The sequence below is a fragment of the Vombatus ursinus genome, unplaced genomic scaffold (assembly GCF_900497805.2).
Source record: "Vombatus ursinus unplaced genomic scaffold, bare-nosed wombat genome assembly UNPS02014825.1, whole genome shotgun sequence".
Lineage (NCBI taxonomy): Eukaryota > Metazoa > Chordata > Mammalia > Diprotodontia > Vombatidae > Vombatus > Vombatus ursinus.
Genome location: NW_020954603.1, coordinates 8,149,817 through 8,173,205, shown reverse-complemented (window position 1 = coordinate 8,173,205; position 23,389 = coordinate 8,149,817). Strand labels below are relative to the sequence as shown.

Here is a 23,389-nt window from a genome sequence, read left to right as displayed (position 1 = left end):
GGATGAGTGGGTGGATGAGTGGATGGGTGGATGGATGGGTGGATGGATGGGTGGGTGGGATAGATAGGATGGATAAATGGATGGATGGATGGATAGGATGGATAAATGGGATGGGTGGGATAGATAGGATGGATAAATGGGATGGATGGATGGATGGGATGGATAGGATGGATAAATGGGATGGATGGGTGGATGGATGGATAGATGGAGAGATGGGATGACATGGGATGTATGGATGGACAAATGGTCTGGAAGTGTTTGCAGATGGGAGTCTGAGGGTAGGGATCGGGAGGAGCTGGACATGTCGCATGGATCTCTGGAGGCCCACACTCCTCCCCGCCAGGTCTAAGTTCCTTGAGCACCCCTCCTCTACGTCCACCTGGCTGGACCCCAAGTTTAAGGAAGTGGCTGATCACTGTGCGCTCCTGCAGGAGCATGCCCAGCGTTGCTACGTCCGAGGTGAGCAGCTGGGCTGGGGCAGGCTTCATGCTGTGTCCCCTGGGGTAGGGACTGTGCCCACTTGTCGTCTCCCTCGCCCCCCCAGGCCTGTTCCGCAGCCTCCAGCAGGCCCAGGCCGTGAGCTCCCAGGACCTTCTGGTAGCTGTGGATGCCTGTGAGGAGCTGCTTCAGGAGGTCGACATCACGCCGTTCCTGCTGGCACTTTGTGGCCATGCTCATGGGCTGCCTCAGGCACCCGGGAGCTGCAGCCTCGAGGACGGCTCTGAGCCCCGTGACAGGGCAGTTCTGGCCTCGGAGTCGAGGTGAGGCCAACCCCCAGCCCCAGCTCAGGGTATTTCGATAATCGTGTCTTGTAGTGGAAAGAGCTCCAGAGTGAATCCCAGCTCAGCTACTTCTACCCATGAGGCCTTGAGAAGGCCACTTCCCTCTCTGGGCCTGTTTCCTCCTCTTGCACAGTGAAAGAATTGGGCTTGCTGACCTAGTCCCTTGTAGCCTTAAGTTCATTGACCTCATGAGCCGGTGACCTCTGCTTTGCATTCAGGACTTTGGGAGTTAGGGAGGGGCCTGAGATGAGGTCCTGCCCTTGGGACTTACTTTGGACTTAGTACCAGGTAGAACGGGCCAAGGATGGGTTAAGCTGGAGCCAGGGTTAGGGTGCGGATCACAAGCCTGCTACTTTAGATGTCATTTGTCAGGGCGTGAAGGGACCGCTGGGGTTGGGGGACGGGGGTTGCTCTGACCACCTGGGCCAGCAAGGCACAAGGGCACTTTGGCCATCAGCCAGAGAATGTCGCCTTCTGGAGGAGAAGCTCTTGGCATATATAGAGAATGAGTTAGTAGGAGTGAAGTCCAGCCTGGGCTGGGAACTAGGAAGAGTCACAGTTTGGATTAGCGGGCCGTAGGCAGCTAGGAAGACCTGGGTTCAAATCCTGCCTCAAAAACTGTGTGATTCTGGGCAAGTCATATAACCTCCCTGGGCCTCACTCTCCTCATCTGTAAAATAGGGATGATAGTAGCACCTATTTCCCAGGGTTGTCATGAAGATGAAATGGGATGCTTTGCAAATCTTAAAGTGTTATCCAAATGCTAGCTATTACTATTGTTATTAGATCGGATACAGTTTCTGTCCTTGAAGAATGGGGAATGGGGAAGGGAGGACACATTTCCTTGTGATAGGAATAAAAGGAATTCCTTGTATTGAGTGATCCGGCTGCTTAGAACCTGCGGGAAGGATGGAGAACCTGCTTGGGGAGGCCTGAGTGGGAACAAGTGATTTCTCAGGGGAGTCAGTGCCAGGCACTGTGCCGATCCCTGGTGACATAAAAAAAGACAAAGGCCGTCCCTGCCCCCCAGGAGCTCCCAGTCTGCCGCAGGCGACGACACGCAGACAGCTCTGTGCAGACAAGATTGATCAGGGCGAATGGGGGGGGCATCAGCAAAGGCTTCCTGTAGAAGGAAGCCGGAGCAGGGCAGCTCGGTGGCGCAGTGGATAGACCACCAGCCCTGCAGTCAAGAGGACCTGAGTTCAAATCTGGCTTCAGATCAAACACTTAACACGTACTAGCTGTGCGACCTTGGGCAAGTCACTTAACACGATATTACTTCACTTAAAAAAAAAAAAAAAAGAAAGAAAGAAAAGAAGGAAGCCAGGGAAGCCAGAGGCAGAGATGAGGAGGAGAGCATCCCAGGTGGGAGGCACAGCCAGGGAAGAGGCCCAGAGCTGGGAAATGCAAGGTCCGTGTGGGGAACAAGCAGGAGGCCTTGTCCCTGGATCGCAGTCTGTGAGTAGAGCAAAGGACCAGAAAGGTAGCACAGGGCGAGGTTACCAAGGCTTGGAATGCCAAACAGTGTTTTATGATTGACCTACGAGAGTTTATTGTGTAGAGAAGTGTCATGGTCGGTCCTGCCCTGGAGGAAAATCCTTTTGGGATCTGAGAGGAGAGTGGTCTGGAGTGGGGAAAGACTCAAGGCTGGCAGACCCCCCCAGCAGCTACTGCAGGGGCCCGGGGGGAGTGATGGGCCCTGCCCCAGAGGAGGGACGGTAGAAATGAGGCACATTGAGAGGCCATGGAAGCAAGAATGACGACTGGGCTGTGAGCCTGGGGGGGCTGGGAGGATGCTGGTGCCCTCGGCAGGATGGGGAGGAGGAGTGCGGTTTGGGACATGTTGAGTTTGAGATATTTGTGGGTCAGTGAGTTCTAGATGTCCAACAGGCAGGTGGAGATGCCAGACTGGATAATTCAATCTGAGAATCATCTGCTTAGAGATGATCATCAAGACCATGGCAGCTGATGAGGGCCTCAAGGAGAACTGTCCAGAGAAAGAAGAGAGATTAAAGGTCATGATGTGGAGGACAGGGCAGCAAAGCAGGCCAAGGAGGACTGGTGAGATAGAGAGGAGGAGAACCGGGAGAGAGGGGCATTCCAGAAACCCAGAGAAGGAGAAGAGGGTTGTGGGCCAGCACACAGGCTTGTGCAGCCTCAGGGCCCCCTCTGCTTAGGGCAGGCAGGGCTGGCCGCTGGCCAAAAGTGGCTGCTTGGTCTGACCTCTTGTCCTTCACTGCAGCGCAGAGGCAGAGGATCCCAACGAGCCCGAAGCCCAGCGCATGCAAGGCCCTGGAGCTCTGGGGCCTGAGCTCCTGCTTTCCGAGGTGTGCCAGCTCTCTGGTGGGGCCCACAGCCAGCTGCACAGCATTATTCAGGTGGGGCCCAGGCCCGGGGCTGGGGCGGGAACAAAGTCAGCTGCCGAGGCCCAGCCCAGGGCCCTCATCCCTGTGTGTCCCCCTCCCCCACAGGAGAAGTTCTTGGAAATCAGTCGCCTGCACTTCCGAGCTGTGCCCTCCAACCCCCACTATTTTTTCTACTGCCCCTCCTCCAGCAAGCGCGAGGTGAGGCCTGCACCCTGCTGTCTGTACTTCCTCCTTGTTTGTCCCACGCTTTCTGCCCTCCCTCCAGCATCCTCACTGAACTCCACGTTCGGTGGCCTTACTCCTCTGCCCCTTCTTTCAGCAGGATGAGAGCGCTCGGGATGCCCTGGACAGGAAAGTCAGTGACCTGGAGCTGTCAGAGGCTGAGCTGATAGGTGATGAAGGTGAGCGCTTGGCGTGGGGGGGTGTGGGCACGGTTTGTGTGTCCTGTCATCTCCTGCCTCAGTCGTAGACAGCCTGCCCCCTGTCCCCAGGAGAAGTGTCCGGGGGCTGCATCGCCACAGAGAGTGACCCCGAGCTAGAGGTGGAATACCGAGACAGCCGGGAGCCTGAGCTGGAGCCTCCAGACTCCACGTCGCTGTCCCCAGATGAGGACTCCTTTAGCGTCCTGGGGGATGATGCTGCCTTTGGCCCTGAGGGCACCGCCCACGATCTGCCCCCTCTCTTCCTGCACCTGACGTGCTCCGTGCGCCTCCGAGGACAGCATGACTCCATGCCTGTGCATACACTGCCCACTTGCTTGGGTGAGCTTCTCCACCACCCTTGTGACCTGTGGCGGTGTCCCTGCCCCCACCAAGGCCTTGAGCCTTCAGGGCCTCCAACCTTTCTCCTCCCTCCCTCTGCAGGTCAGGTCTTGACTTCTCTGGAGAGTCTGCCCCTGGGGAGTCGCCTGGCTTTACAGGACCTTAGCGTTACCCTGGATGTCTACATTCTCACCCTGCCCCTGGAAGTGGAGCTACCTCCAGCCTCAGATCCCCAGCACCACAGGTCAGGCAAGCCTGAGGCTCTGAGGGGCTTCTGGAGCTCCCAGGCTCTCCGTCAGCGCTCATTAGCTCCCTTCTCTCCCAGGTCTGTCTCTGAGAGCAGCACCTCTTTCCCTCGGTCTCCTGGGCGACCTTCTTCCCTGCGCTCCGACGACAGCCTGGGGCCCCCACTACCCCCACCAGAGATAGAGAGGTATGATTCCCAGAGGCTCAGGCCCCCACCCTTTGTCTTCTCTGATCCACGCTGACCCTGGCCTTCTCCCCTATCCAGGCAGCCCGGGCTGTCCAGCCTCCCCTTGCCCCACAGGCAGGCGATTGAGACCACCATGAGTGAGGTAAGACTATTGTGCTGGTCCTGGCTCAGGATCAGAGACCTCAGTGACCCTGAAGGGGACTGGTGAGGCAGGACTCCCGTCTTGCATCCAATCCATGTTCTGCTCCATTACTCGCTGCCTTCCTCCCTGCCCCCCACTCCCATTCTGTCTCCAGATTCGCTGGCTGCTCGAGGATGAGATGGTGGGGGCCCTGCGTCGGGGCAGTGCCCCCAGCGGCTCCTCCCTCCAAAGAGTAGCAGCCCACATACACGCCTCCCCTGGACGCTCGACCTGCCTTCGGCAGACACTGCCTCTCAGCTTTGTCTTTGGGCCAGAACGCTCCCTAGCTCGATTTAAAGAGGTTAGTCAGCAAGCATCTATTAAGCACCTACTGTGTGCTAGCCAGTGTGCACATGCTGAGGGTACAGAGAAGAGCAGAAACAAGTCCCAGGCCTCCTGAAGCTCCCAGGCTAGTGGGGGAGGTGACATGCAGATGCCTCTGGAAAGGCAGGGAGAGGGCACCGGCAGTAAGGGGCCTTGGGGTTCACTCAGGCGAGGAGCAGGGCCACCTCTTCCATGAGATGGAGGCGAAAGAGGCATCTGGGATGGGAAACGAGGAGGACACGATAAGAGGGAGCTCTCTGCAGATGGCCTCAGTTTTCCCATGAAATATGAGGCAGAGTTTTCAGCAGAGAGTAGGGGGAGGGGAAGCCTGAGGAGGGATGCAGAGGTCAGTGGTACTCCCTCCGGGAGCCCAGGCCTCCCCAAGACCCTTGTCTCCCAGCGCCTTTGGGCTTGGCCTTGATGATCCATGTGCTGGAGATGCCCTCCAACCCTGTCCATGGCCTGAACCAGGCCCCTCCCATCTCACCTCTGTCCTACCCAGGAGTTCTGCCGACTTCATCTCCCAGGCCACTCCCTGTGCCAGGACCCCGACAGTGGTTGCTTCTTTGTGTCTGTCAGCCCCAGCCCCTGTGAGGAGCCCCCTACCTCCTGGGCCTGGCTCAGTCGTGAGGACCAAGCAGCACGCTCCAGCCCTGCAGAGGTGAGTGCTGAAGGTCAGTGGGGCCTGGAGCCACCGAGGGCCTTCCTCTGTGATCTTTGTCTCTCTCCCCGCAGGCTCTGCCAACCAGTCCCCAGGTCCCTGAGTCCCCTGATGACATCGAGGGCTCCACGCTGAGTGCATTGTCCAGTGGGACACCACTAGGGTCTCATGGAGCCTGTGATAAGGAAGGTGGGCACCAGCCTCACGCAGGCCCTGTGCCTGTCCCTCCTCTGACACTGCCCTGGCTTCATGCCCCTCCACAGCCTATATTTGTCCCCTACCCTAACTTTGTGGGAGCCATCTTTGCTGGGGTCAGATCGGGTTAGGGGAGAGAACGGTGTGTGTGGGGTCCATGAAGGCCTCACTGCTCCCTCCTCCCTTGTTCAGGGAGCCATCCCAGGCCCAGCCGAGGGCAGAGTGTCGTGTCCAGCCAGGGCAGCATGGACTCTGACCAGCTAGGTGAGCTGAGGATACAGACTCTACCTAAGGGGTGGCGGGAGGATCAGAAAAGCTAGATGATGAGGGGAGGGGGCAGCAAACATGGATGAGCAGGGGGGGAGAGCCCCAAGGGAATCACGGGTTCAGTGAGCCAGGCTCTTGTCTCCTCAGGCTATGACGGAGGCAGCAGTAGTGGCTCAGAAAACGAGGGACCAACAGTGACCCCAGGGGACAACGCTGTCCCCACATTGGAGGAACCTTCAGGCTTCACGCTGTCCCCAGGGCCAGTCCCCCCCCGGCAGCCCCTAGCCACCCTTGCAGCACCGCGGCTGCCCGACTTCTGGCTCCTTGTGCGTGTGATGCAGGATCGAGTGGAGCTTTATGCCCATGCACGGTGAGGGCAGACCTGGGTGATCCCGACTTAGCCCCCCTGAGAACCCAGTGGCTTCTAGTTCTTGTCATTCACCCCCGGCCAGTGCCTATAACCCTCAGTGGGCCCCTGTATCGCCTAATGAAGATTTGTCTTTGACCAGCTCCCCTTACCCTCACCCTCCCCCATTACGTGCCCCTGTGTGATCCCAGGGTGAGTTTCCATACCCTCCCCCCAATGAATGCCCATAACCACTGTGGCTCCCTGTGGCACCCTCTGAGAGTCCCCAGCATCCCAGTGAGGGTGGGCCCTTCCGCTGTTGTTCCAGATGCAGGCCAGAGGTCCCCCACCTCTTCCCCCCTACCCCGGTGCGGGGAGGACCGTCTTGTTCCTGTATAGGCAGTGCTTGTGTGTGTTTCCTTGAATGAATGGATAAGTGTGAGCTCTCTGAGGAAAGGGTCCTTGGTGGTCCCAGAGAGTAAGCACAGATGGAAAGAAGGCCCAGTTTAAATTCAGCTGATTGATTTCCTCGGTGGCTGCCATGTCTTGAAGAGGTCAGCTAGAGGCAGTAGTTAAGGGGCCTCTTGTCCCTTCTGGTCGGTGTAGCCCAGATATGGCCTGTGGGCTTTGCTCCTGACACTCCTCAGCTGACCAGTTGTTCTTAGTGGGCATGACTTTTCTGAGACTATCATGCTTTTGCGTCTAACTCCTGCTAGTGAAGCCTGTCCCTGAGCCGATGGCTCCTTCCCCACATTGGCCAATCTGCCTGGCTCAGTTCACCCTTACCCTGACTGCCTGGGTGTCTGCCCATCCCTTACAGGAGCCTCAGTCGGGATGAGAGTGGACCAGGCGCTGAGTGCCGGCAACTGCAGCAGCTTTTGGCAAAGAAGGTCGGAGAGATCTGCCGAGAGGTCAACCAGGTGAGGGGGGGGTGTGGGGTGTGTGTGTGTGTGTGTGTGTGTGTGTGTGCGCGTGTGTGTGCGTGTGTGTGTGCGCGCGCGCGCATGCTTAGGTGGGTAAGCTTTCCTTTTTGCATGCTCTGAGCACAGACCTCAGAGGTCATCTGGCCCGATCCGTGCCTGACCACAATTCCCTGTGCTTCAGTCATCCCCAGTGACTGGGCTTCCTGCCTTCATTTGTAGGTGTCTCTTAGGGGGATCTTATGAGCTGACTCCAAAGGGCTTTAAACTAGAAAGGAGCCCTGGAAGCCAGGATAGAATCCTTAACCTAAGAGGCACGGAGCATGGGCACTGAGCAAGGTCTTAGCACCAGCAGGCCAGCGAGACCTTCCAGATAGTGCTGAGAAAGAGCGGAGAAGGGCAGGGTCCTAGATTAAAAACCAAACAAACAGATGAGACTGGTGCTTTAACCAGTTGTCCAAGTTATAGAAGGGATGGTCAGTGAACACCCAGGAAGGGAGGCAGTGATCCCAGCTGGCTGGTCTGGCTTCCCAAGAGCAGGCTGTGCCCGGCTGACCAGATCTCTGTTTTTGGACAGGGTCACTCAGGAGAATGCTCTGTGTAGGTCTCGTTTCCCAGCCCATTCAGAGATAGGGATGAAGAGAGCCCAGGCAGGTAGATTTGGGACTGGCAGGAGGGGTCATGTCTGCCTCGTACGGGCTCTGCTAGGGGCAGACTTTCTGTCCAGGACTTGGATCGAGGCAGATGAGCCCCATTGGACTGGCGGGTGTCCACAGGCAGGGAGGAATAGCCAGCAACCCGGACACCAGAGAGAGGAGGGCTCAGAAATCTTGACAGGCTTAAGCCATTAGACCAAGTGCAATGAGATGGAATGCAGTAACCATTTGTTTGGGGTCCTAGGGTCAGACAGGGGAAGACCTGTGTCCCCTGAGGGTCTTCTGGCAGCCTGGGCAAGGGGGATGGCTGTGCTGGCCTCCCCTCTGGTCAGAGCCCTTCCCAAAGGTGTGAAACTCTGGGTGCCAGGGCCAGGAGCCTGTGAGGGAGCTGGGAACGAGAGGCAGGGAGGCATCGTGCGGTCCAAGGACCTCAGAGTCTGTCCTGGCTTAGTCCCGTACCAGCTGTGTGACCTGTGGCAAGTCATGCAGTCGTCTGGGCCCTCAGTTCCTCGATCGTTTAAAAAAAAGAAGGTAGACCTTCCAGTTCAAAATCCAGGACCTGGACAATGGCTAGTCCGGGATGTTGTAAAGGGAATTTCTGTTTGGATCTGGATGAGCTGGGGCACTTTGAAGATCTGGCAAAGGCCCCTGACTTCCCAGTGACCCAGAACACCTCTTTGGCTGACTGGCCGCAAGGCCCTCCTTCTGATTCACTGAACCCTCAGGGACCTTTTAGTTTTCTGACCTCTCACCTTATCTTCTCCAGCGGCTGCTTCTTCAAGACCTCCATGACAGCCATGTCTGTAACTCCCTGCTTGTGGCTGAGAGTGAGGAAGATCTGTGGCGGAGTGAGACCCCCTTTCATCCCCGCCAGCGGACCCTGCTGCCCAGTGATGGTGAGGGCCTGAGGTCCCCCTCCCCCACTAGCAGGCCCTGCTGCCCAGTGATGGTGAGGGCCTGACACCCCATTCCCCTTACCAATGGGTCCTGCTGCCCAGTGGTGCTGAGAATCCAAGCCCAGAAGACAGGTTATGGTGCTGTCCTGGGCATCCAGGGAAGTAGGAGGCTCCACTTGCTCCATGGATGGGCCAGAAGGGGTCTGACTGTGTGTGTTGGGGATGAGCTAGGGGTAACTCTGATCTGAAGTGTTCCCTGTCCGCAGATTATGCAGCTGATGAGAATTGTACCCCCCGCGGCTACCTGGCAGCCACAATGCAGTTTGTGCCCGGCCACTTCTCCTGCAATGTTGTTTGGGGAACTGTGATCCGTGTGCATTCCCGACTCAAGATGGGGCCCAGCATGGGAGTGTCCCGGGGTAAGAGGACCCGGGGCAAGGGAGGTCCCTGGGCAGATGGGCCAGGGTGGGGGGAGGGCTATGGGTCACGAGGTGGGTGGGCCTGGCATGGGGTTGCTTGGGGGGATGTCAATAGGCAGGTGGGGGTGCTGATATCTCAGCCTTGCTCGGCCTTCATTTGTGGGTCCCTGGCTGCCTTACTGAGCCCTGGCTGTCCTGCAGCCATCCAGGCACTTCGTTCTGTGCTCAATGCCTTCTCGGTGGTGAACAGGAAAAACATGTTTGTGTACCAGGAGCAAGCTACTCGAGCCGTCTACTACCTGCGGTAGGAGGAGCAGTGGGGAGCAGGCTGCTGTGGGGGGGCAGGCTGCCGTGGGGGAGCAGGTATAGGGTCTGGGGAACGGCCTTGGCGGGTGTACATACACCTCTGGCCCACTCACCCCCAGTTCCCTTCCCCTTGCAGGCTTCTGGAGACATCATGCAGTGAGAAGCTCCTAGATGGGGATGCTCTGCCCCCCTCCCTGGCTCTCTCCAGGAGCCAGGAACCCATCTGTCCTGAGGAGGCCTCGGCAAGTCACTGCCTCCCCACTGCTCCATAGCATTACTGGTCATTGTGGCTTGTCTGAGAATTTGAGCTTTGGAGCCAGGCAAATGTGGGCTAAAATCTCCTGTATCTGACTCACAGGGCTTTGTGACCCTGGGCAAATCATTTAACCACTTTGAGTCTCACTTTTGTCATCTGTAAGATGGGATAATAATGGTGCCATGGAAAGAGTGCTGGATTTGAAATCAGAGGGCCTGGGTTCAAATCCTGACTCTGCCACTTACTCCCTGTATAAGCTTGGACAAGATGCTCCCTGGCCCCTGAGATAACACCCTCTGCTGAGGACACTGGGGCTGCTGGGCAGGATGTTTAAGCCCTAGGGCCACACCACCATCTTTCTGATCCATCGCTGATTACCCTCAGCCTCCCCGCTCTTCAGTTCCATAGTTTAATCCAGGCCCTTTGCCTGCTGTGTCCCGCTCCCGTGCCCTCTTCCCCCTCTGATTCTCCTGTTCTCTCCTCGCACAGGGCCCTCGATCCCCATTGGAAGTGGCCTCCAGCCGGAGCTCTGAGACAGCCCGCCCTGTGGGCCAGGTTGACCGACACATTCAACTCCTAGTGCATGGTGTGGGACAGGCAGGTGAGACCTACGGATTGGTCAGGGGCAGCCTTCAGTGCTAGGGACCAAGTTAGAAAAGACAGGCCCCTAGGAACCTGTCCAGGGGGTGGCAGTCGTGTGCATTTGTTTGGCCTCAAGCAAAGATTGCTCAGGAGAGCATAGTAGCTGTGTTCAGTATCTGCAGGGCTGTCCTGGGGACAGAAGACAGACGCAGGACCAGTGGAGGCTGGGCTGGGCGGGTGTGGGAAGCTGCAGGAAAGGCATGCCTGGCTCTGGGTGAAGAAGGTTCTGATCACATGCATTGTCTGAGGTCTGTGAGCGCCTTGCCATAGGAGCATTTAAGGTTAGGCCAAACCTTCTAGGCTTGCATCTGTGCTTCTGAGAGTGGAGCTGGGCAGGGAGTGCCTCCCCCAGCCTGCGTACCAGCCCTACCCCTTGCCCACCTCTCTGCGCCATCTCTGAGACCCAGGCCACACCCTGGAGCCCATTCTCCCTCCTCCCTCAAGGAGGTCCCAAGCCTCCTCTCCACCTCCTGGCCTCTTCCACGTTCTGTCCCGTATGCACACTGAGGGCCGGCAGCAGCCCCTCGCCCGCAGCTCGTCTGCCTCCATCAGCACTGACCCAGCTCAGGCCACCAGTCCCATTCCTGAAAGCAGCCGGCCCTAGCCCCCAGCCAGCTCTGCTTGTGCCTTGAGCACACTTTATATCTTACATAGCCTTACAACCCGGAGAGGCAGGGGATGTCATTACCCACAGTGAGGAAACCGAAGCTCAGAAAGGTTAAGTGATTTTCCCAAGGTCACACAGCCAGGAAGAGCCGCTGGAGGCATCCGAGCCCGCATCTTTCCTTCCCGTTGGCAGGCCCCGTGCTTGATCTGCCACACAACAGGCTGTGCCCCTTGAGCCTGCTGCTAAAATATTCCCCCAGGGACATAGGCCTGACTGTGTGATCCCACCTGATCAAGAATCAACAGTGGCTCCCTAGTGCTTCTAAGACAAAACAAATTCCTTAACCTGGCCTTTAAGGGCTCCTTCTCTGTGTTAAAACTTTGAGCTCCCTTGTCAGGGTGCAGACTCCAAACAAAAGCCCATCCCCGCTACCCTTCAGGGAGCTCGTGTTCTCCTGGGGGAACCACCTCAGCATCCAGAGGTAGACGTGGAAGCTTAGACGTCTTCTAGTCTCACCCTGCCCTGATCTAAGAGGAGACGGGAGGACGAGGTCCAGGGCCCACACAGAGGGCTCAGGTCCATTGGAGGAAGGGGCCCTGGACGAACTAAGCTCAGCCTGCTTTTTCTAACCTTGGCTTTTTTTTTAGTTTACCCTGATGGTGTGAGTGTGTGTCATGGGCCCTGGCTGTAGGGTTTTTGTGTGCCCGCAGGCCCTGAGATCACAGAGGAGCTGGTCCGCGCCCTGCGGCGGCGCCTGGATGAAGCCACATTGGATATCATCACCGTCATGCTCGTGCGCAACTGCAAACTCACGCCTGCTGACGTCGAGGTAACAGGCTGCGGGCCCTTTCTGGTGCTCCCAGGCTTTCTCATCCTTGCCCCAGCCTCACCCCAGCTCTGCTCTCTCAGTTCATCCAGCCCCCGGGAAGCCCTCCCTCAGAGGTACTACACCTGGTGCTGCCGCCCGCCTGTCGGCCGTGGCTCCCAGCCCTGGCCTGGTACCTGCGGCAGAACCTGCTTATCTTCCTGCACTCGCCAAAGTATACAGACAGCAACAGTCGCCACCACTTCCAGGTAAGGGGACGGCTGTCTGCTTGGCAGACTGCTGTTATGTGCTCAGCGGGAGCCCCTCCCCTCTCCCATGTCCCTGTAGTGGAGTGGCCCACTTCTGCCCGGGAAACCACCTCCTGGCCCCTTCCACACTGGGACAGCTCTCACGGCCAAAGTCCTGATATCCTGCCTCCTTTGGCCTTTTGGCAACTAATACCACCTCACATGGGTGCCTTCCTGTACTAGAAGATAATGCTCACCCCCCTAGACAGTCTTCCCTCCGATCAACATGCCTCATTTTCTCTTGTGTCACGCACTGAAGGCCCTTCCCCGTCCTGCTCGCCCTCCTCTGGCCCCTCTCCAGCTTATCAGTATCCTTCCTAATCTGTGGAGCCCAGAACTGACCACTGGGCTCCAGGTGGTATCTGACCAGGGCCTAGGGCAGTGGGACAGGCTCCCTTCTATTTTGGAAACTTAGCCCCTCTCCAGGCAGCCCCAGATCTCATCACCCTGCCGACTTCAGCTGAGCTTGCAGTCCACCAAAGCCACTATGTCTTTTTTCAAACCACTGTTCTCTGACTATGCCCTCTTCACCATACTGGACTTTTTTGATACCAAGTGTAAGACTTGACATATGTATCTTTTATCTTTTTATGTAATATTTTATTTTCCTTAACTACTTAGAAAAACAATTTTTAACGTTCATTTCTTAAAACTTTGAGTTCCAAGTTCCCGCCCCCTCCCCCCTACACATTGATGAGGCAAGCAATTTGTTATAGGTTACACATCAGCACATACTTCTGATGAACTTTATCTAATGAGATTTAGGCCGATGCTCTCTAGCCTGTCGAGATCCTTTTGGATTCTGACTCTGTCATCTCCTGTGTTCACTCTGTGTCACCTGCAAATCTGATGTGACTGCCACGAGTGCCTTTATCCAGGTCATTGATGAAAGTGAGGAACAGCTACCTGACTGCTTTTGAATCTGTCTGATTCTAGTCTTGTCCAATCCCCGTCTCTCCATCTTCTCCACAAGCACCGCCTCTAGCATCCACTGCTTGGCTACGTGTCGGAGTAAATGACAGCCACGGCCTTCCCTCATCTCCTTGTTGAGTGATCCCGTCCCAGAAGATGAGCTCAGGCTGGCAGGGCATGTCCTTGATGGAACCAGGCTGGCGCTCGGGGGTTCTCCCATTTCGGGGTTCAGCCGCCTCTCAGAGCCACAAGCACACCTGTGAGATTTTGGGACCCAGGATGGTGTCCATCTGGCCAGCTGATGCGAGTTCACCCAGGGTAGCTGGGCGCTTTCCTACCATCTCCTTGCTTACTTTGGGCAGCAGCTCCCTCTTGGCCCTTTTCATTCTGTCTTTGCTAGTGCACGGTGCCTTCTTTGGTGCCAGCCGTCACTGTCCCACCCACCCTAAGCAAAGGTCTTCACCCCTGGATCCTCCTCTTTCCCCAGCGTGGCCTAAACAAAGGAACTTTTTTCCTTGTCCTTGGCTTCTTCCCTCCCCAGCCTCAGCTCACTGCAGGCTTTGGCCTTTCTCCACACACTGTTTTTACAGGACTGTGATGGGCCCTGTAGACATCCTCTGTGGCCTGGCCTTGCTTCCGTCTTCTGTACGTTTCTTTTAAAAATCTAACTTGGCTGGTGAGTTCTCTGTGCATCTACATAGAGATGTACACATACATCTACATCTCTATGCATCTCTTCAAACAATTCTTAGTTTTCCTCCTCTTTGGAATTGTTTTTCTGTGTGTCTTCAGACTGTCTTTCTTCAGCATTTTCCTTCCTTCCTGGGCTAGCCTTCCCTAAAGCATTTGCCTCCATGGCCTCCTCCCCATCTTTCCTCCCAACCTTGAAGTCTGCTTTCCCCAGCTTTGGGCACATGTCAGACTGTTCTGTCAGACTCTCGGAGGGAGCGGTCCCTTCCTCTCAGGGCTCCCACCATTTCTATTAACTCTTCTCTGTTAGAGAGAATAATCTTCTTCACCTTTCAAAGGCTAAATCATCACTAAGGCAAGTCAGGAAACTCTGTTCTGCCCTGCACTTGTCAGGGAGCACGCCCCAGTGAATGTCTGGACATGAGTCCCCGGTCACTGTCTGTCGTGCTCTTGGTCAGGCTTGGGATCTGTGTCCTCCTCCTGGCAAGGCGGTGTGTATGTCTCTCTCCCCTCTTCCCTGTGTGCTCCCAGCTATTTGTTTGCTTTGTCCCTCTCCCTAGCGCATCCATGAGTTAGGCAATTAGTGTGAGCCAGGCAGGGTGCTGAGAACGTGGGGTGCAGATGCAATCACACCAGACACGCCTTCTCATCAAGGAGCTGCCATTCTCATGGAGAGACTACCCCTCTGGGAGCTGCAGGGGCAGGATGATTTGGCAGTGGCTGTGGGCAAGGGGAGGCAGAGGTCTACGCCAGCTAGGCCTCTGCCCCGCTGCCCCTCTGGTGTGTCCTCCACCTCTCTTGAGTTGGAGGGATATCTTTGCATTGGGCAAACACCCCTGGCTAGAGGGACTTAGAACCTGCCTTCCCAGGGTCAGCTTGACCTCATCTTGAGCTTTGTTCTTTCCCAGCACCCTTTTCATCCTCCTAGTGGCCTTCCTGACTCTGATATTTATCTCTACAACAAGCCTGGTGGCCAAGGCACTGGGGGAAAAGGTACCTACTCTCAGATGGCAGCCTTGGGGAGCTGGAGCGGGATGGCTGGGCTGGAGAGGGTCTCTGAAGTTGGATGAGGGATAGTGGGGCAGGGCATTTCTTGGACACCATGCCTACTTAAATCTTTTGGTGTAGGGGTTGCCTGCATTGCACTGTCCTTCATGGATGAGGGGGGAGCCCCCATCTCACTGGGGCTCTGGCCCCCTGCTTCCCCGGGCCCGTTGGACCTGCTGCAGGAGACTGAGTTTGAGAGTCTTACCAGGGTCACCTGCTGCCCGACCCCACCCAACAGTGCTGCCGCAGGTAGGCCCAAAGAGGGCTAGTGGGAGGGTCACGGGGCAGGGAGCACTTGGCTTCAGCTGATGACCCCAATTTTCCCTCCACCCAGGTCAGGGCCAGGACCTGCAGCTGCGGCTGGATATATGGGAGAAGGGGAACATCAGTCGCCTACAGCTGGAAGAGAAATTGCGTGGAGCTGCCCGACACGCGCTGGCTGATGCTGTTATGGAGCTCCGGCTGCTGCCAGCCTCCCTGTGTGTAGAAGAGACCCTGCCAGGTATGCACCTGCCCTGGGACCTGCCCTGGCCCAGCCCAGGGGCAGGAACCTGAAGGCTGTCATGTCTGGTGTCCCCAGGGAGCCCATGGAGTGTTTCACTGGAGGCCAAGAGTCCAGGGGACCCAGCCAGCACCTCCCCTCTCCCCTTCCCACCAACCCCAAGCCCAGGAGAGCCCGTCACTCCCCCAAGCAAAATGGGCCGGCGCAGCTTCTGGGATATGCTGGTAAGGGCAAGGGAAGGTGGAGGGGAGAAGCTGGCATCTCTCCTCTTCGTCCCTTCAGCATCCTCTCTCCCATCTTGCTTCATCTCTGTAAATGGGCCCGCTTAGCTTCATGGGCAAGGAAGAGGGAGAGGAAGGATCTTTTGCCCCACCACCCCTCCTACTTTTCTCCTCTCATAACTGTTATTCCCTTTAGAGTAAAGCTGAATGTGGGGACCTTGGTTCCCCAAAGACAACAGATGACATTGTACTGGAAAGGTCAGAAGAGACCCGGGGACGGAGGCGTCACAAGACCGAGAGTGTCCGGCCCCCAGGGGGCCCAGAGCGGACACCAGCCACAGAGCTGAGTGCCCAGGGTCACAGGTGTGTGGAGGAGATGGGGAGCCTGGAGTCAGCAAGTCCCAAGGCCCCACTTAGTGATTCCCAAAGTCCAGTGCTCATCCCCTGGGAGTTATCCCCACACCTCCACCCTGGGGCCATCCTTAGAGTTATGGCAATACGGTGCCATAAGCATGCATTTAACACAAACTGTGGGCCAGGCCTGGGGTTGCCTTGGCCCATGGAAAGTGTCCCTGCCCTCCAGCAGCCAGTGTTGGACTAGCAGTGCACGGCTAAGAGAAGGCAGTATGATGTAGTCTGTGTAGAGAGTGTGCTTCAAGCGGGGAAACTCCTCTGCTGAGGAGGCTGGAGGTGAGAGGAAGGGCTTCCTGACCTGGAGGGCAGCCAGGGCAAGGGCTGGCATCCTGAGCACCGGGAAGAAATAGGATGCCAGAGACACCAATTTCACGAGAAGCCAAGAGAGCCCTGAAGAAACAGAGATGGCAAGATGCCTGTGTCTTAGACCCAGAGGAGGTTCATGGTGGAAGTGGTGCCATTTTGACGGCATTTAAGTGTTTTCAAGATACTGGAAAGAGGATAGGGTTCCAAATAGTTGAAAAACATCATGGTCCTTTATATTACCCCCTAAAAAACCAACCAAACAAAAGTAACTCAGAAAATATCTGCAGCTACTGACCCACATGACTACTTTCTCCTTTCTATAACCTCCCTGAGAAGGCTCTTCACACATGTTGGGGGCAGCCTTGATGAACATGAAAAGAAAACAGGCAGGCTGTCAAGAGCAGCAGACCACAGCTTTACAGTTAGTTCCCCCTTGATGGAGAATTTGACTGCAAACAAGCGTCTGCCTTTGCAGAGCATCAGGCCCTCCCCTGCAGAGCATCTGCAGTTGTAGGTCAGAGCTTGTCAAGGGTCTGTGAAAGGTGTGAGAGGAAAGACCGTGTTGTGTGACCCTCAGGCTGTGGACATCATGTAAGGCATTAAGGTAACAGACGGTTGCCAACCAGTGGTGGTTACCCCTTGTCCCACCCAGACTCAGGGTGAGCGTTGGTGGCTTTGTGTCCCCTACCTGGCATGGTCTACCACAGGCCACGAGCATAACTCCACTGTCCCCTGTGGAAAAACCCTGTGGGCAGAGAGCACCCGGGGTGTCCAACTCTGATAGAAATGGGAGCCATGCATCTCTACAGAGGGTTCCCTGTGGTCTCTGTATTGACCTAGCTTTTAAAATATAAAGCTATCTATGTTTCATTGTATTCTTACTTGTTGGGCCACATGCAGCCCACAGTCCACGTGTTTGATACCTCTGGTCTAGACCTTACGTTGTAGTCTGGTGGACAACCCTGCAAGTCACCCGTCAGCTCATGAGTGTGTCTGGGATGGACACTGTGACTGAGCCCATAAGTGAACAGATGGTAGAGGCTGGGGGCCGGCTGGGTGACCTGGGAGCGTGTACAGTTTTATGATAGATATCCCACTAGAAATGTTCTATGGCTGCGAGTCATGAGAAGCCATGATCTCCAATGGATCAAAGTTTGGGGTTCCCCGAGGCACTGGGCAGGTACATGGTGGGATCCCACAGTGAACAGCAATCTGGACGAAGGCCTCAGTGTGCTGGGTAGATTAGGCGTGGATGGATGGGGAGAGTCCAGTTCCTGAAGTCTTGGGTTGGCTGGACACCCCTGTGCTTTCTCTGAAGCCGCTGCTGCTCACTGCCAGCTGTTGTGCCCATCACACCAGCCTCCATGGGTTCCTCTGGAGCTTCTTTCCAGCAGGCTTCCCTAGTCACAGATGCCAGCCTTCCAGGTTCACATTCTGCCACTGAGCATGGGCACCACCAGTCAGTGGGGATGGTTTCGCTATGAGCTCTGCCCTTCCACCTTGAGAGCGCCCCACTGGTCACCATTTACAGGCCACTTCAAGTACCTTCCCCTCCCCCTCCCTGAGAGAGGGAGAGAGAGAGAGAATTAAGGAGTTTGCCCGCTATTGAGGGCAAAAAGGAAAGACAGTTTCTGGGCATGGTAGGATGATGGAGTGCAAAGGCCCAGGAGCCCCCTCTGAAAGTCCTCTTGGTGTGCAGTAAGGGATTGACTGAGCAGAGCCCTGTTCTCTTCTTCCCCAAGATAAGGGGCTTGGTTAATGTGGTGAATGAGGCAGGTGGTCACTCCAGGTCCTTGGGGACCATCAAACCCATTGGCGTGGACATCAGCCAGGCCCTGCTGCTGCTGGGCTCACAGCTGCTTCTCCTCTCCAGGCGCAGGGCTGCACAGCTGGAAGAAGGGGAGGTCGGTGTCCTCCATCCAGGTTTTGCACGAGTGGGTCAGCGCTGGATGGAGTTCATGGTCCAGATCGGTGAGGACATTGAGGCTGTCTCTGGTGCTGCTTCATCCCCCGCTCCCAGACCTGGCAGTGATCCATGGTTCACTCTGTTCTTGTACCTGCCGTACCCATCGTCGATGGGCTGCCATCGTCTGCCCCCGCTCTGCTGCCCCCACTGACGGTGCTCTCCTTTCCCTTCCCCGATCTGCCCTCCTCAGGTTGTCCCTCTGTCTCTGGAAGCTCTACCCACATGGTTTCCCGGTTCCTTCTTCCCTCTGTTCTTACTGAGACCATTTCACTTGTGGCCTCATTGGCGGGAGACACCAGTGTCCGCATGTTTGAGCAGCAGCCGTGAGTGGGGGCTCCATCCCATCAGTGGGAATCCATGGGGGGGGGGGCAGAAAGGAAGGAAAGAGACGGGCAGCTGCTTATTGAGCACCTGCTATCCTCCAGCCCCTGTGCTAAGGGCTTTTTACAAATATCACCTTATTTGATGTGGGAGGTAGGTGCTGTTAGTTTCCCCATTTTACAGGTGAGGAAACTGAGGCAGCCAGCAGTTAAGTGATGGCCTAGTGACACAGCCAGTAAGAGGGTGAAGCTGGATTTGAGCCCAGGGCTCTCTTTATTGTGCCACCGTGACATCTCTGCCCAGCGAGAGGGGGGTCCTGGGGTCCTGTCGTGTTGTTCAGCCACCCTCAGAACTGCTTGAGAGCTGAGCCAGAACTGCCTTATGTCCTTCCTTGTGACTCTCTAGGGGTCCAGACTCTGTAATCTTCACCCCTTGCTCCACTGCCCAGCTGCACCCCCCACCCCGCCCTGGAGCTGAGCGCCATCTGTTGCTTTTGGGACGGAACTTCTCCCAGTGGCGGAGACCGACCCAACAGGGTGAGTGTTGGGTGGATGCTGATGGGCTGGGGGACAGTGAGGTGAGGACAGACCCTGCTGGGAGAGGAAAGGGCTGGTGCTTGTAAGAAATGGGCTGAGCATTGCTGGGGGCACAGAGCCAGCACAGTCGGCGGGGGCTAGGGGACACAGTCAGCGGAGGAAAGGTGAGGATGGGATGAACGCTGATGGAGGCGATGGGCGCCTCTGTAAGTGAAGTACAGAGCCAGCAGAGCAGGGCGCTTGGCTTCTAGGGCCAGGCTGCCTCACACCCTAACACTGCCCTTTCCCCTAGCTCCCAAGGCCATGCAGCGCTTTGAGCCAGGAGTGGAAGGCTCTGGTCGGGATGCCCCCCGACAGCGGCTCCTCCTCCTCCGGGTTATGGACACCAAGGTAAAGGCTGGCAAGGGGTCCCAGCTAAGGAGAGGCCACGAGGAGCTCGACCCCACTGACCTGTGCCTCCCCCCGACCTGTGCTTCCAGCTGCAGCTGCTGACCTATAACTGGGCCCCAGACCTCGGCGGGGCCCTCAGCCGTGCCCTGGGCCGCCTCTTACAGTGGCAGAATGCTCGGGCCCACCTCGTCCACTGCCTTCTCAGCCAGAAGCTTGGTCTTTTCCACCACTACGGTCACCTAGACTGCCCTGGGCATGATGACAAGGTGACCCACTCCACTCCCTCTTACGCGTGCTCTCAAACCCTGGACAGCTGGGGGGCAGGGACTAGGAGGGGATGTCTGGCTTCTAAGTCCAGCTTCTTCCAGGAACCAAATCCGTTCCTGACCCCATCTCTGGAGGCTGAGACCCTCATCCGGAGCCCCGGCCCCCCACCAAGCCGGGAACAGGGACGACTGAGTGGTTCCTCCCGGGGGGGGGCAGGCCTGGCCCCTGAAACGATGCCCTTTGATGAGGCCTTGAGGGATATTGCTGCTGCCCGGCCCGGCCCAGCCCCCCGTCCCCCTGACCCCGTCACTTACCACGGACAGCAGTTCCTGGAGATCAAGACTGCAGAACGAAGAGGTGGGGGCTATGTCTGGGGTTTGAGGGAACTGGGGGAGGCCAGGAGCTAATAGAGCTGGACAGACACCAGGGGCTGGGGGTCAAGGAAGCCGGGAGGGCCAGGACTGGAGAGAACCTGGGAGGGTCAAGACTGAGAACCAGGGGCCTGGGCTGGGGGAGGGCCAAGACTGAGCTCAAGCAACGAGCCACCGATGTGGGCACGGATGATGCTGCCAGAGGAATCTGGAGAGTGTTACCTGAGATGATGAAGTTTTTCTTCACATCCCCAGTCCTTAGCACAGGCCCTGCCACTGAGAAAGCACTCATTCCACAGAGAGCATTAGGGCCAGCTCACCCCTGCAGCCAGGCCAAAGCCAGGGATTCCTTCGGAAGGAGGGGACGAAGTGATGAGTGAGCAGTCAGCTGAGTCGATGGTGTCTGAGAATGGGAGTGGGCTTTCTGGACCAAGCCTCGAGGTCCAAGGAGGGAAAGCCCCTGATCAGGGCTCGTAAATGCATTTGCCCTCTGAGGAGAGGGGCTTGGAAGGACGGAGTAGGCAGAAAGTGGCCTATGCCTGTGTACAGGGGAGTCTGGCATTGGTGGCCAGTGAGCTGGGCTGTACGTACCACAGCACCCCTGACAGAGGTAGTGTTGCTCAGGAAATGGCAATGGAAAGAGATGGTGAAATGGGGGGAACAGAGGAGAACAGGAGAACCCAATGACCCCTGCCACCTAAAAGCACAGAGGGGGGTGAGTGACGAGGCCTGGCGCAGGCCTCCACTGGCCCAGCTGCTGGTGATGGAGATGTGGCTGTGATGTCCAAGGTCAGAAGGTATCATAACACTTTAGAAAGAGACACAGCAGCCGCAGCAGCAACAGAATCCAAGAAAAGGGAACTGGAGCCATGGCGCCTGGTGTCTGTACAGAGCTGCCAGAAGAGTGGGCAGCAACAAGGCCAGGAGGCCGGATGACCTCCTCGGAGTCTTCCTGGATTTCAGGGCCCTGGGGTGGCCAGGACGCAACTCTGGGTAAATGGTAGCACCTGCTGGCCTGGGTGGGAATGGAAGAGATGGGAGGGCTGCGGGGCGTGGGCAGGAAGGAAGCCTGTAGCCAGCTTGGTCAGCTCAGTAGACAGTGGTGCGCCTGGACAGACAGGGAGCCAATGTGGAACCCGGCTCACGTTTGTGGTACCTTCACTTACTTGGACATCTGCTGACCCTTTCTGGTAAAATACTGACAATTGTGAGCAGCCTACTATCTCATCCAAGCCTTGCAATGGCTGGAGACCTGATATGGGCCCATTCTACAGATGAGGCAAAGTGACCTGCCTGTGGCTTTATCATAAGTATCAGAGGCAGAACTCGAACCCTGGCCTTCCTTGGTGCCCTCAGTCTCAACACATAGAGCGACCAAAGATAGGAAATTCTGTTCTGGATCTGGTTCTCAGCAGCAGGGGGAGCTAGCTATCAGGGTTGAAATGATGGGAACCCTGGGCAGATGTGACCAGTTCTGTCTTAGAATTTGTAGCAGTGGTGAGCAAAGCCACTTCTGGCCAGGGAGAGCGCATGGACCTGAAGGCAGCAAGATGACCTCAAATCCTGCTGCAGGCACCTGGGTCAGACCATGACCTCTGAGCCTCAGTTTCCTCATTTGTAAAATGAGGGTTATGAGAACCTATCTCCCAGGGTTGTTAGAACCAGGGGAGAAAATGTGAGTAAAGCACCTTGCAAACCTTAGGGCTGTAGAAATGCGAGCTCTTCTATCATTGTTCCTGTGAGAGAGCAGAGGTCGTAGGAAGGAAAGGTAGCACTTCAAGAACCAGAGCTCTCCAAGGGAAGTGAACCTGAGAAATGAAAATCAGACTCTGAGGATACAGAGGAAAATGTTTCCAGGGAGGAAGGAAGAAGCAGAATTGTGTAAGGAGGCTTATGTCAGTGTATCGCTGGTATTAATCTGACTGCCAGTGAAATGCTGCTCATGGGGCAGGTGAGGCAGCAGGGTGTCACTGACCACTGACCATGAGAGAGCAGCCCCGGACCCTGAGCCCACAGAGTTTACAGTGCTGCCCAGTGCTGGGGATGCAGAGACAGCCTCACAGCAGGTCATACCTTCAAGGATGTTCTTTCCGGGGAGACAGATGGGTCTACAGAGGTATACGCTGAATATGTACAAATGGCTGAGGGACCCAGGCAGGGCCTCCAGCAGAACGTGTTGGAGCTGCGCCTTGAGGGAAACCCTGAGGATGCCGGAAGGTGAAGCTGAGGAGGGGTGGCATTCTAGGCATGAGGGACAGCTGGCGCAGAGTGTTGGCAATAGGAGGTGGAGTACTCTGAATGGGGAGCACAGTTAAAAGGCCAGATGGGCTGGATCATAGTGTGTGTAAAGAGATTAAAATTCAATAAAGCTGGAAAGGTAGTTGGGGCTGGGTTGTGAAGGGCTTTGAATGCCAAACGGAGGAGTTTGTATTTGATCCTAGAGGCAGTAGGGTGCCACCTGAGTCTATCGAGTTGGGGGCTGGCATGACCAGATCTTCTTTTAGGAAAATCACTGGCAGTTTTGTGGCACAGATTTGAATGGAGAGACGCTTGAGCCAGGGAGACCAGATTGGATGTCATGACAGTGGTCCATGTGAGAAGTGATGGGGGTTCGGGAAGTGGCTATGTGGGCAGATGCTGTGGAGATAAAAACAGCCAGACGTGGCAACAAATGGGCTGTATGGGATGAGTGAGAGTGAGGAGTAAGGGATGTCACCAAGCTTGTCAACCAGAGTATCAAGCTAACTAAGGAGATCACAAGAAAGCACCTCAGTCAGTTACTGATCTCGAGCCAGACATCCTGGAGAGTGAAGTCAAGTGGGCCTTAGGCAGCGTTGCCAGCAGTAAAGCTAGTGGAGGGGATGGAATTCCAACTGAGCTATTTAAAATCCTAAAAGATGATGCTGGTGAAGTGCTGCACTCTCAGCAGTGGCCACTGGACTGGAAAAGATCAGTTCATGTCCCAGTCCTAAAGAAGGGCAATGCCAAGGAATGTTCACATTACCAAACCGTTGTGCTCATGTCACACAGCAGCAAGGTTATGCTTAAGATTCTGCATGCCGGGCTTCAGCAATATGTGAACTGAGAATTACCAGAAGAGGAGGCAGAGGAAGTAGAGACCAAATTGCCAATTTTTCCCTAATCCAAGGGAGAAAGCAAGGGAGTTCCAGAAAAACGTCTGCTTCTGCTTCATTGACTACGCTAAAGTTGCTGACAGTGTGGATCACAGCACAATGTGGCAAGTCCTCAGAGAGATGGGAGTACCAGATCACCTCACTTGTCTTTCGAGGAACCTGTATGTGGGCCAAGAAGCAG

At 56.2% G+C, this 23,389-nt stretch overlaps 1 protein-coding gene across 2 annotated transcripts in view; it reads left to right on the top strand.

Annotated features, from left to right (window-relative positions):
- SZT2 (SZT2, KICSTOR complex subunit) overlaps window positions 1-23,389 on the top strand; it is an 83,375-nt gene that overhangs the window by 40,854 nt on the left and 19,132 nt on the right. For both annotated transcript variants that reach the window (XM_027838185.1, XM_027838184.1), the window contains 33 exons: window positions 344-459; window positions 545-761; window positions 3,025-3,160; window positions 3,254-3,346; window positions 3,468-3,549; window positions 3,640-3,909; window positions 4,012-4,153; window positions 4,235-4,342; window positions 4,421-4,484; window positions 4,639-4,824; window positions 5,350-5,508; window positions 5,583-5,697; window positions 5,896-5,967; window positions 6,118-6,340; window positions 7,137-7,236; window positions 8,659-8,788; window positions 9,055-9,207; window positions 9,409-9,511; window positions 9,650-9,755; window positions 10,259-10,370; window positions 11,729-11,847; window positions 11,928-12,092; window positions 14,642-14,726; window positions 14,862-15,029; window positions 15,115-15,282; window positions 15,361-15,506; window positions 15,700-15,866; window positions 18,097-18,194; window positions 18,380-18,512; window positions 18,916-19,046; window positions 19,339-19,436; window positions 19,526-19,702; window positions 19,805-20,060. In XM_027838185.1, coding sequence (XP_027693986.1) covers window positions 344-459; window positions 545-761; window positions 3,025-3,160; window positions 3,254-3,346; window positions 3,468-3,549; window positions 3,640-3,909; window positions 4,012-4,153; window positions 4,235-4,342; window positions 4,421-4,484; window positions 4,639-4,824; window positions 5,350-5,508; window positions 5,583-5,697; window positions 5,896-5,967; window positions 6,118-6,340; window positions 7,137-7,236; window positions 8,659-8,788; window positions 9,055-9,207; window positions 9,409-9,511; window positions 9,650-9,755; window positions 10,259-10,370; window positions 11,729-11,847; window positions 11,928-12,092; window positions 14,642-14,726; window positions 14,862-15,029; window positions 15,115-15,282; window positions 15,361-15,506; window positions 15,700-15,866; window positions 18,097-18,194; window positions 18,380-18,512; window positions 18,916-19,046; window positions 19,339-19,436; window positions 19,526-19,702; window positions 19,805-20,060 — 4,598 coding nt within the window. The remainder of the gene's footprint in view (window positions 1-343; window positions 460-544; window positions 762-3,024; window positions 3,161-3,253; window positions 3,347-3,467; window positions 3,550-3,639; window positions 3,910-4,011; window positions 4,154-4,234; window positions 4,343-4,420; window positions 4,485-4,638; window positions 4,825-5,349; window positions 5,509-5,582; window positions 5,698-5,895; window positions 5,968-6,117; window positions 6,341-7,136; window positions 7,237-8,658; window positions 8,789-9,054; window positions 9,208-9,408; window positions 9,512-9,649; window positions 9,756-10,258; window positions 10,371-11,728; window positions 11,848-11,927; window positions 12,093-14,641; window positions 14,727-14,861; window positions 15,030-15,114; window positions 15,283-15,360; window positions 15,507-15,699; window positions 15,867-18,096; window positions 18,195-18,379; window positions 18,513-18,915; window positions 19,047-19,338; window positions 19,437-19,525; window positions 19,703-19,804; window positions 20,061-23,389) is intronic.